The sequence below is a fragment of the Heteronotia binoei genome, chromosome 12 (genome assembly GCF_032191835.1).
Source record: "Heteronotia binoei isolate CCM8104 ecotype False Entrance Well chromosome 12, APGP_CSIRO_Hbin_v1, whole genome shotgun sequence".
NCBI classification, from domain to species: Eukaryota; Metazoa; Chordata; class Lepidosauria; order Squamata; family Gekkonidae; genus Heteronotia; species Heteronotia binoei.
The window spans coordinates 51542304-51557842 of NC_083234.1; the positions used below are offsets into that span (position 1 = coordinate 51542304).

Here is a 15539-nt window from a genome sequence, read left to right on the forward strand (position 1 = left end):
TAAATCTGGGCTCAGTAATCCTCAGAGGTAGTACGGTCAAATAACAAGTTGTCGGTGCAACTAAGTGGAGTATAGTGGAAGACATTAATCTGATGGAAAGGAGATCTGCCACCCCCAGCTAAAACATAGACATATAGGATACATCTAGATAACACACATCAAGCTTTCTTATATTTAATCAAACCATTGGTTCATCAAGGACAGTATTTTTACTATGCAGACTAGCAAGTAGCTCTCTAGGATCTCAAGCAGAGGTCTTTCACATCACTTTACTGCCAAGTCCTTTAAACTGGAGATGCCAGAGACTGAACCTGAAACCTTCTGCACACAAAACAGAGGCTCTTTCACTGAACTGCAACCCATCTAAGATCTTTATGATATCTCCAGGTTGGTTTGGAAACTCGCATGACATCCCTGAAACACCTATGGGAACTGTGAGAGGTGTTAAAAAGTCTTAGCTACTTCAACTCTTTCTTCGAATTATAAATCCTATGGTTTGGGGGTTGAGAGCTGTGCAGTTTAAGCATCCCTCAAGCTAGACAGAGACTTCTTGGCTGCCTAAAACCACCAGGAAGTGAATCATGGGCATAAACTGAATACCATTACACATTTTATGTTTTAGCAGACATCAGACACCCAAGCTTTTTAAAGAATTCATCTAAAAATAAAAAAGTCACCGTGGCACAATATGTATCCTGTAAGGTGACTGGAGAGAAGACTAGAGACTGGCTGCATCTGCTGAGTCCGCACTTGTTGGTCAACCTGGGTTTGTAGCTGTGTAATGTATGAAACTTTTTCAAAAAATTAGGACACGTGGGCAGGCATGTTGTCTGAAGCAACCGAACACAGTTGGAGTCTAGTAGCACCTTTAAGACCAACAAAGTTTTATTCAGGATGTAAGCTTTCGTGTGCTAAGGTGCCACTGGACTCCAGTTAGGACACGGTTACTTGCACATGAACAAAGTTTGAATCCAGGGGCACCGCCAAGACCAACAAAGTTTAAATCTGGGTATAAGCTGGGTATACGCCTGCACACCTCATAAGATACCTGTACGCGTTCTATGCCATAACGTGTTTTAAATTCCGTTGCCAGCAGCTACAGCTTAGCCGTTTGAAGTCCTCTGCCCCCTAAACGCCGGCCATTTCCGAGGGGACTTTCGCAGCCGACCTCAGAGGGCGGAGCACACGAGCTGTAGGCTTGGAAACTGCTGCTCCGGAAGGAGACGAGCAGGTTCGGCTGCGCCTGCGCACTGGTTTCCGGCGAGCAGGCTGTTGTTGGTTGCGGCATGTTTGGTTCTATGACATGGTTGGCGTGTGGGGTTTGTGCATGGAACTTGGCAAGAGACTGTCCATCGAAGGCAATATCGGTAAGGGCTGGGGAGAGGCTCAGCGCTTCTTTCCTTGGTTTCTTAGTATGGGAATATATGCATAATGCACGTACCCAGAAAACATCTTCTTTAGAGGATTGACCTGTGGCTCTGGAAAGAGAGGGAGGGCTGTCGGTTTGAAGAGACCTTGCAGTCAACCACCCCCTCTTCTGGGGCTCTGTTATTATTCCGCTTCCTTCCTTTATCCAATCAAAATCCCTTTTGAACACACCATATCTGGAAGATGCTAAGATTCATGTGTGGGCGGGGAGAGGATGATTGTGGTGGTACTTCTTGTGTATTCATAGTGATTTAGGCGTATGATTTTAGTGGTTCTTGCATCAGGTTTATATATGGCTACCCCCAAATGAGTCTTAGAAAACAGTGACTTGTTGAAGTGATGTCTGAAACTGGAGCTTTCCATGCTTCATCTCATAAATTGTTTTGCTTCTTTTCTGTTGGCTGTTGACATTTCTTTCCGAAGCAGAGGTGCGGGTTAATGGATGTGTATGTTTCTTCATTCATAGCTGTAGGGAAGTCCACATTTGTAAGACTGCTTAAAAAGGCATTCCCAGAATGGCACATGACTACAGAACCAGTTTCCAAATGGCAGAAGGTTCAAGCTGCTCAATCCAATCAGGTAAGAATCAAAGAGCAAAACTTCCAAAGCTTGTGAACATTCTAGTTCGATATTTTGCATTCCATTGGTTGGTGTTAGTAGCACAAATGCCTTCTTTCCCACTGATACAGTAATTCTGAGCAACGTTGTGCCAGAACAATGGTTCCAGTAAAAGAGACCAAAGCAGTTCAGAATCTTATGTTATTTTCTATTTAATCAGTAGAGCAGTTATCCTCAAAGAGCTGAATGCCACCTGGTGCACAAGACCAAGCTGAAGTTGCATGTTCATTGTTAACTGTTGTGACCAAAACGTCAGTAATCATCTAGCTGCACTTGGGCTGACCATCAGCTGACTTGCCAAATACTATCAGTTGACCGCCTGTTACTTGACCATGGTCAAATATTATCAGGTATGATGTCAGGACTTGACATGCCTCTGTACAGACATTAGCATAGTTTTTAAAATTCATTTTAGTCTAATTTATTAGCAAGGATAGGGGTGAGGGCAGAATTGTTCACCTTTCCTGTTAATTTATTCCTTCAAAAGTTGATTTCATTGTTTCATAATAGCTGTTTAAGGAGTCCATGTAAATAGCTTAAATTTCAAAGCTGTTTGAAACTAAAGTATCTTTTTGTTGTTCTGATCAAATGAATGCTTTTAAAAATACTTGAACAGCATTGACTGCAATTGTTTTGACCAGTTAAATGGTCAATTCTTAATTGTGTGTATGTGGTGGGTTTCCTTTGGCAAGTCACAGCTGAAACATTCTGTGATGGACATCATCTTGAATTATGAAGCAGCTAGCCTATGCAGGTTCAGCCTAGATATCAGGAGATTTAGTATAGCTATAAGGTACCTTTCTGTTGCTGGTTTAGTGAACTGATTTTGCCTTGGCTTACTCCTCTGTTTTGGCAAAATAATTATTTTATAGCAGTGTTACTGTTCATCATATAAAGTATACAGGTTGCTTGATGGTATAAACAAAAGACACTTTGTAGAACCTTGTTCCTATTGGGAGTTTATAATCTGCGCTTTCATGGTTAAGAACAGAAGAGAAGCCATTTTGGATCTGGCCAATGGCTCATCCAATCCAACACTCTGTGTCACCCAGGTACCAAAAAACCAGGTGTCATCAGGAGGTCCATCAGTGGGGCCAGGACACTAGAAGCCCTCCCACTGTAGCCACCCCCCCCGGCACCGAAAATACAGAGCATCACTGCCCCAGACAGAGAGTTCCATCAATATTCTGTGGTTAATAGCCACTGATGGACCTCTGCTCCATATATTTACCCAGTCACCTCTTGAAGCTGTCTATGCTTGTAGCCACTGCCACCTCCTGTGGCTGTGAATTCCATGTGTTAATCACCTTTGGGTGAAGAAGGTGAAGAGGATCATCTTCTGGGTTAAGCAGTGACAGGAAAGATGAAAGAAGGTGGGTTTGAGGAGAGATTTGAGGGGGGAAGGGAGAGTTGAGAAGGAAATACCAAATGTTCAGGGTACTGAAAGAATTGTTTAGGCAATTTGCTAACAATTGTGCCTCTAGTCACAGGATTTGACATCTTAAAAGCAGAACTTTTCCTCCCTTTCTGTTGATGTGGTTCATTGGCTTTTGTTTTGTTACTTAAGCTAGGGAGAAAGAGGGTACATTTTGTTCTGCATTGAGGGCCATGCTCCAAATGGTGACCTAGAAGCAGGTGAATCAGAATCTTAGCATGGCTAAACTAGTTCCTGCTGGTGCAGCCCCACCATCCCAGGACACCCCAGAGCCATCCCTATTATTTTACATGAACACATGAAGATGCCTTATACTGAATCAGACCATCGGTCTATCAAAGTCAGTATCATCTACCCAGACTGGCAGCAGCTCTCTCTCAGCCTTTCACTTTACCTGTTGCCTGATTTTTTGAACTGGAGATGCCAGGGATTAAACCAGGGACCTTCTTCATACCAAACAGATGCTCTATCATTGGGCCATGGCCCCTCCCCTAATAATATTTTTCCCTTCTTAATATTCTGGGGAAGCTCATTCTTAAATGTATATATTTGTAATTTCCTTGTCTTCTCAGAGTTTTGGAAACTTGCTTCAAAGCCTCTATCAGGAGCCTTCTCGATGGTCCTACACATTCCAGACTTACTCATGTTTGAGTCGGCTCAAAGCACAGCTGCAGCCTCTGTCAATGGAGCCCCTGAAGACCCAGGAATCTGTGCAGATTTTTGAGAGATCTGTGTACAGTGATAGGTATGATACCAGAACTCTGTTCCTGATCCTTGTTGGCTGCAATGCAACATATAATGTTTTGCATCTAATTCAGTAGATTTGGAGTCTGATTCTTCAGTTTATTTTCTCTCCCCCCCATCCCTCTCCCTCTCTCTCTGTGTGTATACACACACAAACTATGCTGTCAACCTAGAGGAAAGAAACCTGTGCATGTAGCGAATCATATTATTCCAGTGTGGTTAAAAGTATCCAACTCTTCACAAATATGTCCTTTCTGTTGGCTGGTCTTTTAGATTCAGTAATTTTTCCTGAAAGAGCTCCAGCCTATATTTTCTTACACCATCCCATCAGAGGTAGTACAGAAGCTAACTTTCACATTCTTGCTGCTGACATAAGCTCCATGTCATCCCTAAGAACAATTGTTTAAAGTAGCCCCAAAGCCCTGATTCATGATATAATGGGATGTCCTGTTCCATCATGTCTCTGATAACATTCCAAATTTATTTTTCAAAGTTCTCTGTTAATCAACAGTTTCAAAATAAATAAGATCTGTGATTAATGCTTGACAGCACCAGCAGCCCAGTTTCAAACGAGGGGGATAAGCACCAGAATAATACAGTTTTTAAAGCCTCTTGTTCACATTGCTTGTGACATTCCCTGACACGTTAATTCTTTGTCTGACAAAACAGGGAATCAATGCCATTCTTCCACTGCTCTGTAATTCTGTTTTAAAAGCTGATAAATTTTTCCACTAATCCTTTCAAACCAAAATACTCTAAGCAGTTCCAGTTCAAACTTACGATGTATCAACATATCCTTATGTAGCAATGAATGAGTTGTATTTCTCAACTGAAAGTATTAAATTAAAGACAGATGCTATTACAGTGGGTTAACTATCAGTTTATAAGTTATACCTATCATGAGCAACCTGATTAAAGAGAATACAATGATTATATAAATATTAAAGAGGAATGTCTCAAGTAAAAAAAAATACTACATAGCTTCTTTCATTGTTCTCTTTGCACATTAATCCACCACCTTAATTTGCAGAGGACAGTACAATTTTATTTCTTACTATCATAATTCATAATTTTAGTTACATGCAGCTTATTAGTGAGGCTGATGAACACTAGCAAGCAAATAATTTGCTAAGGGACCCTCTATCTCTGACTGCAGCCTTCTCAAAGATCTGCAATGAACCCACTTAGCAGGCAGTTTCTAAATTTCCTTCTCCCCATAATAGCTAGTCCTACCTGTATGCTGCTGTAGAGAGCACTTTCAGTAATGCAGGGCAGTGGGGAGGACCAGGAGGCATGGCTTGCATCCTAGACACTGCCATTGAATCTTCTGAGTTTCAGCATGCAAGCCAGCATGGAAAAACATCTCTTCAGATAAAAAGTTTCAAAACTTCATTTTCACTGAGAAGGGGCAGACGACCTGCCTAAAGGCTTACTGTACTGAGGCAGGTCTTTTTTTTCTCCCCTCTTGTATTTTTTTGGGTGTGGGGCCTAATGAAGATGAGAAGAGAGAAGGACAAGCTTATAATTTAAATATGTGAGTTCCATGTTTCAGCTTGTGATTGGAGATGGCTTCTGCATCTGAAAATATCTCTGAAGGTTCCTTAAGAAACACAAGTGGGAAGGTATGTGTTGGGGGGGGGGGGTGTCCTGATTTTTGTATTCTAAAGATTAAAAGAATTTGATGGTAAGAATGTAAATGTGATTTGATGGATAATCTTTGTTCTGCTAAAGTGGCAAGATATAACTTTGGAGAAACTAAATTGGATTGTCCATCTCTTCTTCCCACCCATCCCAGGTATATCTTTGCAAAGAATTCATTTGAGATTGGCCATTTGGCAGAGATTGAGTGGATAATTTACCAAGACTGGCATACCTTCCTTCTTCAAGCATTTGGAAACCAAGTTGCGCTCCATGGTTTCCTTTATCTCCGGGCGCCTCCTGAGGTAATCATGAAAAAGCATCCAGAGACTTGTCTGCATGTGTATTGGCTGCATTTGAGGGTCACTTTTTTCCTTGAGCGAGGTAATAAAATTTATACAAACTGCTCGGTATTCTCTATCAGTACACAGAGAAGTCTTTCCAAGTTTTAAAAATAATGTTTGTATAACTTTTCTTCTGCTCAATGATACTCAAAGGCACTTGCATTAAATTTAGAATACAGTCTTGAATCTAAAAAAAAGCAGGTAAAAAGGAGACCAGAACTTCACTGTCAAAAGCCTGTCACACTGTCAAAAGCCTGTCACAAAAACTCTACAGAGCCACTGAAATCTTTGCAATGCTGGGGCCTTCCACACATGCTCAGGAAGTTGTATTCTATGATATGTCAGTGGGAAGGGAGAACAAGACAAAATCACCCTTCATGCCTCTTCTGTAAGTGGAGATATGTCTTGTCCCATCTCCACTGTTCTTAGCCTGCTTTTGTTTTAAGGCTAGTTCAGACAGTACTTCCTACAGCTTGAAAATCTCTTCCAAACAATTTTCTGCTTCAGCTCTTGCTGCTGTTTAATCTTATTCTGTGTGGATCTCTGATATCCTGGTTCAGATGCACAGAGAAGGCCTGAGGGCAAGGAAATTATAATACATTGAAAGTTACCATTCTATTTCTGTTGAGACCATGAGGTGTGGTAAAAAGTTGTGTGTCATGCAGCAGTGAGCTGCCTAGACTGAACTGAAAAGCGCTATTTGACAGGTGTTAGAGTCAATCTATCCCCTTATCCCTCTAACATGAGCTAGACTTAGCCATTGCTCATCATCTCCCAAATGGTCTCATTCAACTGACATTGGAGAAACTAATTTGTCTGGACTAGACTTTGGGGCCTCTTGGCTAAGATGTCAGGCTTTGCTATGGGGTCTTATGCTCCGGGACCAGCAAGTTCACATTTCATCTGAAAGTTTTGTCTAGTTCATGACCACCAGCTCTTGATTTAGGCATATTGAACCATATTTGTTCTTTTCCCTATCATTTAAAATAATTCCCAAAATGTGTTCTACAAGAAACATATTACATGAAGATTCTTGTGAACTTATCCATGCACAAAGGAGCCTGCCAATTGCATGGTTTTTTCTCTCCTTGTTTCTGCTGGAGATACTGTGATGTGTCTGCATCAGGTGTGGTTTTGTCATTCAGTTACTTTTATCCAGAGTTGAAGACAGTTTTATTTAGGAGTGCATTTGACTTAAGGTTTTAAATGAAGTCTTGATGGTGGAGTCGGCCATCCCAGGCTCTTCACTAACAAGCATTGCCAAGAAATTCTGTGCCTTACCGAGGCAACCATGGAGGACCTCAAGGTCCCTTTAGTGGATGCTCCAGTAGTTGCCCTCCACTTGGGTGCTCTTCTCTCAAAAGATGGGGACAACGCTCTCAAAGACTTGGTGGATAAGAAAAATGGGACAGTAATCAAGAAATTGTATGAGGTATCCTCCCTTGCAATCAGGGTTTCAGCAGTCCAATTAAATTTCAGCAGAGCCATAGTTATCTGGGCTGACAGTCTACTTTAGGACATGGAACCTGATCCCTTCACACTTAAAAGATTGCTTCTAAAGATAAAGAGGGCAGCAGAATTTGCTGCAGATGTGTCTCAGGATACCCTGCACAAGGGTACAGGCAGTGAACGCTGAATCTGGCTAAAACACTAGAAGGTGGACCCCTTATCAAAATTCAACCAGTCTGCAGAAAAATTTTCTGGTAGTCTGCTCTTCAGAGAGGGAGCTTTAGACAAGGTCTCAGCAGAAACAAAAAAAGAAAACCATGCCATCCACCTCAGCCTCAAAGGAAAAAGACAGCAAAGAGGGGCCCTTCAACTCCTTTTGTGGCTGCAAGCCCCATGTCAGGATGGGAAGGCAAGAATATTAGGAGCAACTGTGCCTTTAATTACTGGCTGAATTTCAAACTGTTTCCTCCCAACAAGTGGTGCAGGGTAGGTTCAGCAAAAAGAACCACCAAGTTCTGCAAAGGTAGAAAGGAAGCTAATAAATGTTTTGAGTAAAATAAAATGATTTTGTTTTTAACTTCATGAGCAGGGCTTTTGTAGCAGGAACTCCTTTGCATTTTAGGTCACACACCCCTGATGTAGCCAATCCTCCAAGAGCTTACAGTGCTGTTAGTACAGTGCCTACTGTAAACTCTAGGAGGATTGGCTACATCAGGGGTGTGTGGCCTAATATGTAAAGGAGTTCCTGCTACAAAAAAAGCCCTTTTCACAAGCAAAGTTTGCCTCTGCTCTCGGTGGGGACTGCTGACTTTAAGGCACTGAAGGGTTGGTCAGCATGTACTCCCTTTTGTCCTTTCAGGTATGTCTGGAGAGGCTGTGCCGAAGAGCGAGGCCTGAAGAGAAAGATATTCAGCTGCGCTATCTAGAGCAGCTTCACTCTCAGCATGAAAACTGGCTCCACACAAGAAGCACAGAGTGAGTACTAGAATCTGGCTGATGGCAGCCCATGTGGCTGTGATTGTATCAACTGCTCCACTTGTATGAAAATGCCAGAGATGCAAACTTTTTTTTTTGTATTTTTATGTGTGTTTGTGCGAGTGTGTGTGCATTTGGAAGTCATGGTGACGTCTGGTAACTGACCCCTGCTGGGGGCCTGGAGGATATTCAAAGAGGTGGCTGGATAAAGCCTGCCCCTGCCCTGCTGACTGCTGGTATTCCGAGATCTCCCATCCAAGTACTTGCCAGAGTTGACCCTGCTTAGCTTCTGAGATCTGACAAGATTGGACTTGCCTGGTGTATCCAGGTCAGGGTGCCAGAGTTGCAAACTTGTGCCTTATCCTCATCTACTATTACATGTTTTGTCATGAGGTTTCAGAACATACATGGGCAGAGCTTAACTGCAAAGTGATGATCACTTAAACCGCTATGATTTGTCAGCATCTGCTGGTGCACCTTCTATACAAAAGAAAATCTTTAGGCAGGCTGCAAAAATACTGTCTTTGCAGGCAGCATGGGCTATGAGAAGTTTGTTTCTGCTCCGTGCAAAAGCCTTTCTGCTTCCTCCTCTGCCAGTGCCTCCAAATCAGAAAAACACCATGGTCTAATAATTAGTGTCAGATTATGAATGGGGTGGTGGTGGAAGACCTGGATTAAAATCCCTGGTCAGTTCATTGGGTGATCTTGGGTTCCTGGCACACTTTCTCAGCCTATCCTGCTACACAGTGTTGCTGTAAGAGGACATAAATGTAGGAGGGAAGAACCATGGATGCTGCTCAGATTGGAAGTGTGCAGGTGGGTACCTTATTTTTAGCTTCATTTATAGCCTAACTTTCTCAGCGAGACTTGAGGCAAAATTTAAAAATAATTTAGTCAGACAACAAGGGTCTCCAAAAACAATGCAGTAGGATGCAAGCAACATCAACAAAGCTGTCCAAGGCATGACAATGCCATAATGTAGAAAGTTGGTTGCCAAGGTAAAAGACAATGTACAATAAAAGGAAGGCAATACATGCATTAAACATTGCAGTGGGCTACAGTTTTTTCTCCTTATTAAAGCACCCTCATTATATGTTTTATTATTCTGTGTTTCTAATCCCTTTGTAAAAATGCCTTTCTGAGCCTTTTGCATTCTGCAAAATGATGCAAGCTGTGGGGCTTTTTGACCTTCTGAGGCAGACTGTTCCACTAGCATCGGCACATCCTACCTGCATTTATCATGTGTTGAATCTGGCCAGTGTCTATCTCTTCTCAAGCTTTATTTCAATGTATTTTAATTGGTTTATCCAACTTTTGGGAATGTTTAGGTGGCGGGAAGAGGACCAGTAATAACAGCAGTAAGGGGCTGTTGGTCATGGGAAGATGACAGGAGTACAAGTGGAAAGAAGAATAGGTGGATTGTGACAGCTGCACAACCTCAACACCTCCAGCAGACATTATGGGTGATAACAGATGGGCGTTTTAAGCTGTCCTGGGGGTGGGAGGCAGGCGAATCAAAAAAAGCGCGTCCACACATGCACATCTGCCTGCCGTCCCCATCCCACCCCTGAGTCACCCTGGCTTGCTGGAAGTCTGCTCAAAAAGGCACCACTTTCAAAGTGCTGCCTTTTGTCTGAGGCATCTCCCTGGCCATCTGGAAGGCCGGGAAGCAGCCTGGGAGCCATGGATGGGGCACGTGAGTGTCCAGATGCTCCCTGGGGTGCCTGCAACCTGTCCCTCTTCTTTTTTTTTTTTCAATTTTAAATATATTTTATTAATATTAATATAACAGTAACAATCCAACACATATAACTATTACAATATCTGTAACTTTAGCCATCCCATTATGATTACAGCATTATGTAGAGAGACTTAATAGAATACAAAGTCTATATATTTTTCTGGCAGTTGACATGAAACATTTTGTTGTTCTTGTACAAACTTAAAGAAATAAAACCATTTTTCCACAAACGTGTTATTATCTTTTCCACTTTCTAAAACTTCTGATTGCTGAATTGTGTTTGCAATCTTATCCATTGCTATTATGTCCCAGATCTTCAGGAACCATTGTCTTTTTGTTGGCATTACCTTTGACTTCCAGTGATGTGCTATTAAAATTTTAGCTGCTAATATAAGGAGAGACGCCAAGTCTGTTTTATGTCCTGGCATCTCTTCCCTTCTCCATAAATTTAATAAAATTGATTCTGGGGAAAAAGGAATCTTGTGATTGATAATTAATTCAATAGTTGGTATGATTTTATTCCAAAAACTGTCCCTCTTCTAAGTGCCATCCAGAAGCTCCGGGGCGCTCTATTCTGGCCAGCTCTATTCTGGGGCGCCTTGATGCCACCCTGAGCCGGCCGTCTGTTGTCAGCCTGCCTATGTTATAATGAGGATTATAATCTTTTAAAACTGAATGCTGAGGTTCATGGTAGTTCCTGTTGTATGCTGGATTCCAAGCGAAATTTACTTGCACAGGTACAGTATACAGTAGAACAAAGTTTGAGTCCCATGGCACCTTTAAGACCAACAAAGTTTTATTCAGTGTATGAATTTTTATGTGCACACACACTTCCTCAGATACACTGAAATGGAATTTACTGGTGCATACATATAGGCAGAGGGTGGACAGTAAATTAACATGTGACATAATGAAAATATTTATCAGATTCAGGAATAACAAGCTTAGTTTATATGGTTACCATTTAAGAAGAAGAAGATGATATTGGATTTATATCCCACCCTACACTCCGAAGAGTCTCAGAGCGGCTCACAATCTCCTTTATCTTCCTCCCCCACAACAGACACACTGTGAGGTGGGTGGGGCTGGAGAGGGCTCTCACAGCAGCTGCCCTTTCAAGGACAACCTCTGCCAGAACTATGGCTGACCCAAGGCCATTCCAGCAGGTGCAAGTGGAGGAGTGGGGAATCAAACCTGGTTCTCCCAGATAAGAGTCCGCACACTTAACCACTACACCAAACTGGCTCTCCCTATCCTAGAAAAGATAAGATTAACATAATGAAGGTTTTAATAGATGTGAAGACCAAACAAGAACAACAAGCTAAGTCTACATGGTCACTGTTTGGATTCAGTTCTAGGTGAGAACACAGAGAAGCAAGTAAATATATCGAAATTGGAGACTGATGTATCCTCCTTAATTGTGCAGTGCTAAGAGTAGTTGAGACCCTGTTGTTACCTTCCATTTTTCTCCTCAAGCTTGGAGGTAACTAATAGCATTCTTTTCTTTGAGGTGGATAAACCTTATTTAGATTATTTATGTGATATGGAAATTTGGGCTGAGAAACAGCAAGTTGTCTGAATCTGTTCAGTGTAATCCTAGATTGAGCTAGCCTTAGGATGAAACTTGGTGCAGTAGCCAGCCATGCTAGGAGAATTAGTGGGTGCCCCCCAGGTACCTTCTCTCAGTCCTCATGGCACTTCCAGATAAGAGAGGCCTCTGAAGGATCATCAAATTCAATCCTCTTTTCAAACCCAGTCTGTCTCTGTATAATAGCATTCTGTGGTTATATCATTGTTGAATATGTCATACATATTGCTGAAGTTTCATATCAGCTTTGCTTCTATTGGATGCTCAGGATTTTCATTTGTTGTCATCTCAGGATCCATTTTGAAAATCTGAGAAATGCTCCTGTCTTGATTCTTGATGTTACCAAGGATTTTGAGAATAACACAAATGAGCAAAGGAGACTTGTGAGCCAGGTAAGATCATTTCAGTTTCTGCTATAAAAGTCCGCATGTTCTTAGCTCAAGTCCAACAAGTTTTCAAATTGCCTGACTTTTATTTCCTGGAACAAATGTGGTGTGAGCTCTCCAAACTCACATTTCTGGATGCTGTTCCCTGTGTCACAGGTGGGGACTTTTATAAAGAACCTCTCCTCTGAAGCTTTGCCTTCTGCTTCTACAGCCACTTCCTAGCTCAGATTCCTGTTCTGTGAGCAAATGGCCCTATGTTGCCGCCCATCAAGAGGCCAAATGAAAACCTTTCTGAACCTTGGAAGGTAAAAACCAGCTGGATACCAGGTCGGTGATACTCCCAGGATGTTTGGAGTTAAGACACTACTAACAAAACCTTCCAGTACCCAAATTGTGTGGAGATACAAATGGTGACAGTTAGAAGGAGGCAGGGTGCATTTCTCTATGGGCTGGCCCAGGTCAGAGATGGCATCCAATCCTCCATTCTGGCTTTTCAGGCACTTTAATGTGTGCTTTCACTTGGCATGGGCCTGGATGGGTACAGTGCAATGAGAGAGCTTGGCTGCCTCTTTCATGGATTCCCCCTTCCCCCCAGCACTGAATTGTAGCATCAGCAATGGTGGTTCCCCTGCTGTTCCAATCAGCTCCTGCTTAAAGACAAGATATAAAAGAGATACAAAAGGAAAAGAGGGGTTATACAATTATGTATGTCAAAGGTTATTTATACTTTACAGGATATATAAAACAAAATCTTTCTTCCCGACATCCCCTTCATTGTAATTCTTATGACATTTTCTATAAAATACATTAATCCTTACTTCTAACATCTTAAATTTAATAGCTAATCTATTTTGCAACTAAATTATTAATTTCATTGCTGCATATTCTATGTTACATATTTCACCATTTCTACACACTAGCTATAGTTTTTAATATATCAAAATTTAAAGGAAAGTCTATTGCATATTTCACAATAACAAATATATTTTCATGAAAAATCCACTTCTTTCTACATTTGTATTAAAAACTTGCTCTCATTTTGCTTCTTCATTTGTAATACCTTTATATGTATTGCAATACATCAGCTTCTGTGTTCTCTAAGAGGAGCTGCTTTCATTGTGCCCCCATTCCTTGCTGCCTATTGTGACTTGGACTAGTGTCATATGGGTCTGTTTCATGAACTTCACTTTACTCTTCTGTATCTAATTTTTATCTTCTGTGCTTTCAATCTCTTGTGTTTCCAAATAGCCCTAGAAATTGTCCTGAAAAGTGGTCCAGTCAAACAATTCCTGGCTTATGTACATCTGTACCCTTTTTTTTGTTGTGTACTGAAAACCCTCAAATGGGGGTAGAGGTTAGAAGCTGATTGATGCCAAAACATTCCAGAACACCACAGAATGTTGCAGAGTCAGTGTATCATTACATTGTACTCATGTCTGTGCAAGACCTGCGTCCAGCTGACCAGACTAGAGACATGTGGCACCTTTGCATGACCTAGATGAGCTAATGTCATATGTAATTAGTCAGATTCTTGCCAGAACCATATAAGTTATTAACTATATACTACAGTGTGAGATATAGTATTTGGAGTCAAGTCAAGACTTCAGATTTATGCTTGTTTCTTTGCCTCTTTGGTTACACTTGATATCTTTGAATTTCAAAGACTTCTGTAGTAGAGCTCAGTTTATTAGCAACACAGTAATATGAAAGTGAACATTTATTGCTCTTCTTGCCGTAAGCAAAATGTTTTGTTTCTAGATTTGCACTTAATAGACTTGTAGGGGGTCCATCTAGGAATTTAGAGTTGAAAGGTTAAATAAAGCAATGTTACTGGACCCTACATATTGGACAGGTGACAAGTAGCTGAGCAGCTACCTAAGAGGAATAGCTGCAGATGGTTCTTGTTCAGATTCTAACCATTCTACCCTAAGCAGAGATGCACCTCTCTAATCCCATTGACTTTAATGGACTTAGGAATTGTCCAAAAGTACCACTCTTGAATGTTCTCTTGCACACAGCTGTTTGGCAGTTTCTGTAACTGTTGTGCAATGAAGTTAAAGGCCTGTTTGCATTTAATGATGTGATAATTTCTTTTCCCCATACTTATACCTTTGTTAACATACAATTTGACCAGACCACATGGGTAAACAACGTGCTGCTTGGAGTGGAGTGGGAGCAGGCATTCATCTTAAAATTTGTGTACATTCATCCTAAAATTTATGTACATGTTCCAATTTAAACTTAACCCTCCTGGTTGAAAGGAAGGCCTGCTTTTATAGATCGTTTCAAACACTGTATTTTAATGTGGAAACTGACTTTTTAAAGGATTGGTACACTGTAAAACTCTTTGTAGATACTGGATTTCCCCCCAAATTATAGAATGTTGTATTTAATTTAATAATAACTGGAACAGAACTTGTGTATGTAATATTAGTAGGGTTAGAAAGTGGAATTCATCAGGGGGACCAAATTCCTGTGGGGTGGGAGGTTCTTCTGCTGCAAGAGTTCCCCCACCCCTTACATTTAAGGCATAAGTGGTTCTGTTCCAGAGAGTTGTAGCTAACTCCCTGGTTCTGTACACTATTGTAACTTGCAGATTATTTAAAATAAAAGTTGTAATATCCAATAAACTGGACTTATGCACTAATCATGCATGCCAAAGGTACATATCCCTTTGTTTAGGCAATGACAGTGTTAATGATATTACTGTAGATACTATGAGCTATGGAAAAGTAATCACAACAAATGCTGTCTTTTAGTAACTGAATCTGACCATACTTGAGAATAGATATTTAGATATTGCTTTAAACCCAACACCCTGCCAGTGCACATACTCACTGTCATTTGTAACAGCATTTCTTCATGTGGGCTTACAAGATCGACCTTTCTCTGTGGGAGGCTTTTCGGTGTCACATTGATCATATCACTGAAACCATTTTTAATTGCGTACATTCTTAAGTTCTTAAGAGGGTGACTGACCTTCTTTGCCATTTTTAATTGTATAGTTTTTATTTTGCAAGCCACCTCAAGCAGGTCTCTGGAAAGACGGTACATTATTTTAATAAAGAAGTTATCATATTGTGGCTGGTTGGTTGTCATGTTCACCTAGTGCCACCTAAGCTATGCAAGTTTGCCTGGCATTCTACACTAGAAGCCTTAACCTCAGGGCTTGAAACATCTTTTTTCCCACCAC

The 15539-nt window shown here is 41.2% G+C and overlaps 1 protein-coding gene across 1 annotated transcript; it reads left to right on the plus strand.

The window, feature by feature from the left end:
- Positions 1 to 1228: 1228 nt before the first annotated feature.
- DGUOK (deoxyguanosine kinase) lies at positions 1229 to 14976 on the plus strand. The gene is made up of 7 exons (XM_060251300.1): positions 1229 to 1367; positions 1895 to 2008; positions 4040 to 4226; positions 6021 to 6168; positions 8516 to 8631; positions 12253 to 12352; positions 12503 to 14976. Exons 1-7 carry the CDS (start codon positions 1304 to 1306, stop codon positions 12566 to 12568), a joined length of 795 nt encoding a protein of 264 aa, XP_060107283.1. The 5' UTR covers positions 1229 to 1303; the 3' UTR covers positions 12569 to 14976.
- The last annotated feature ends 563 nt before the right edge of the window (positions 14977 to 15539 follow it).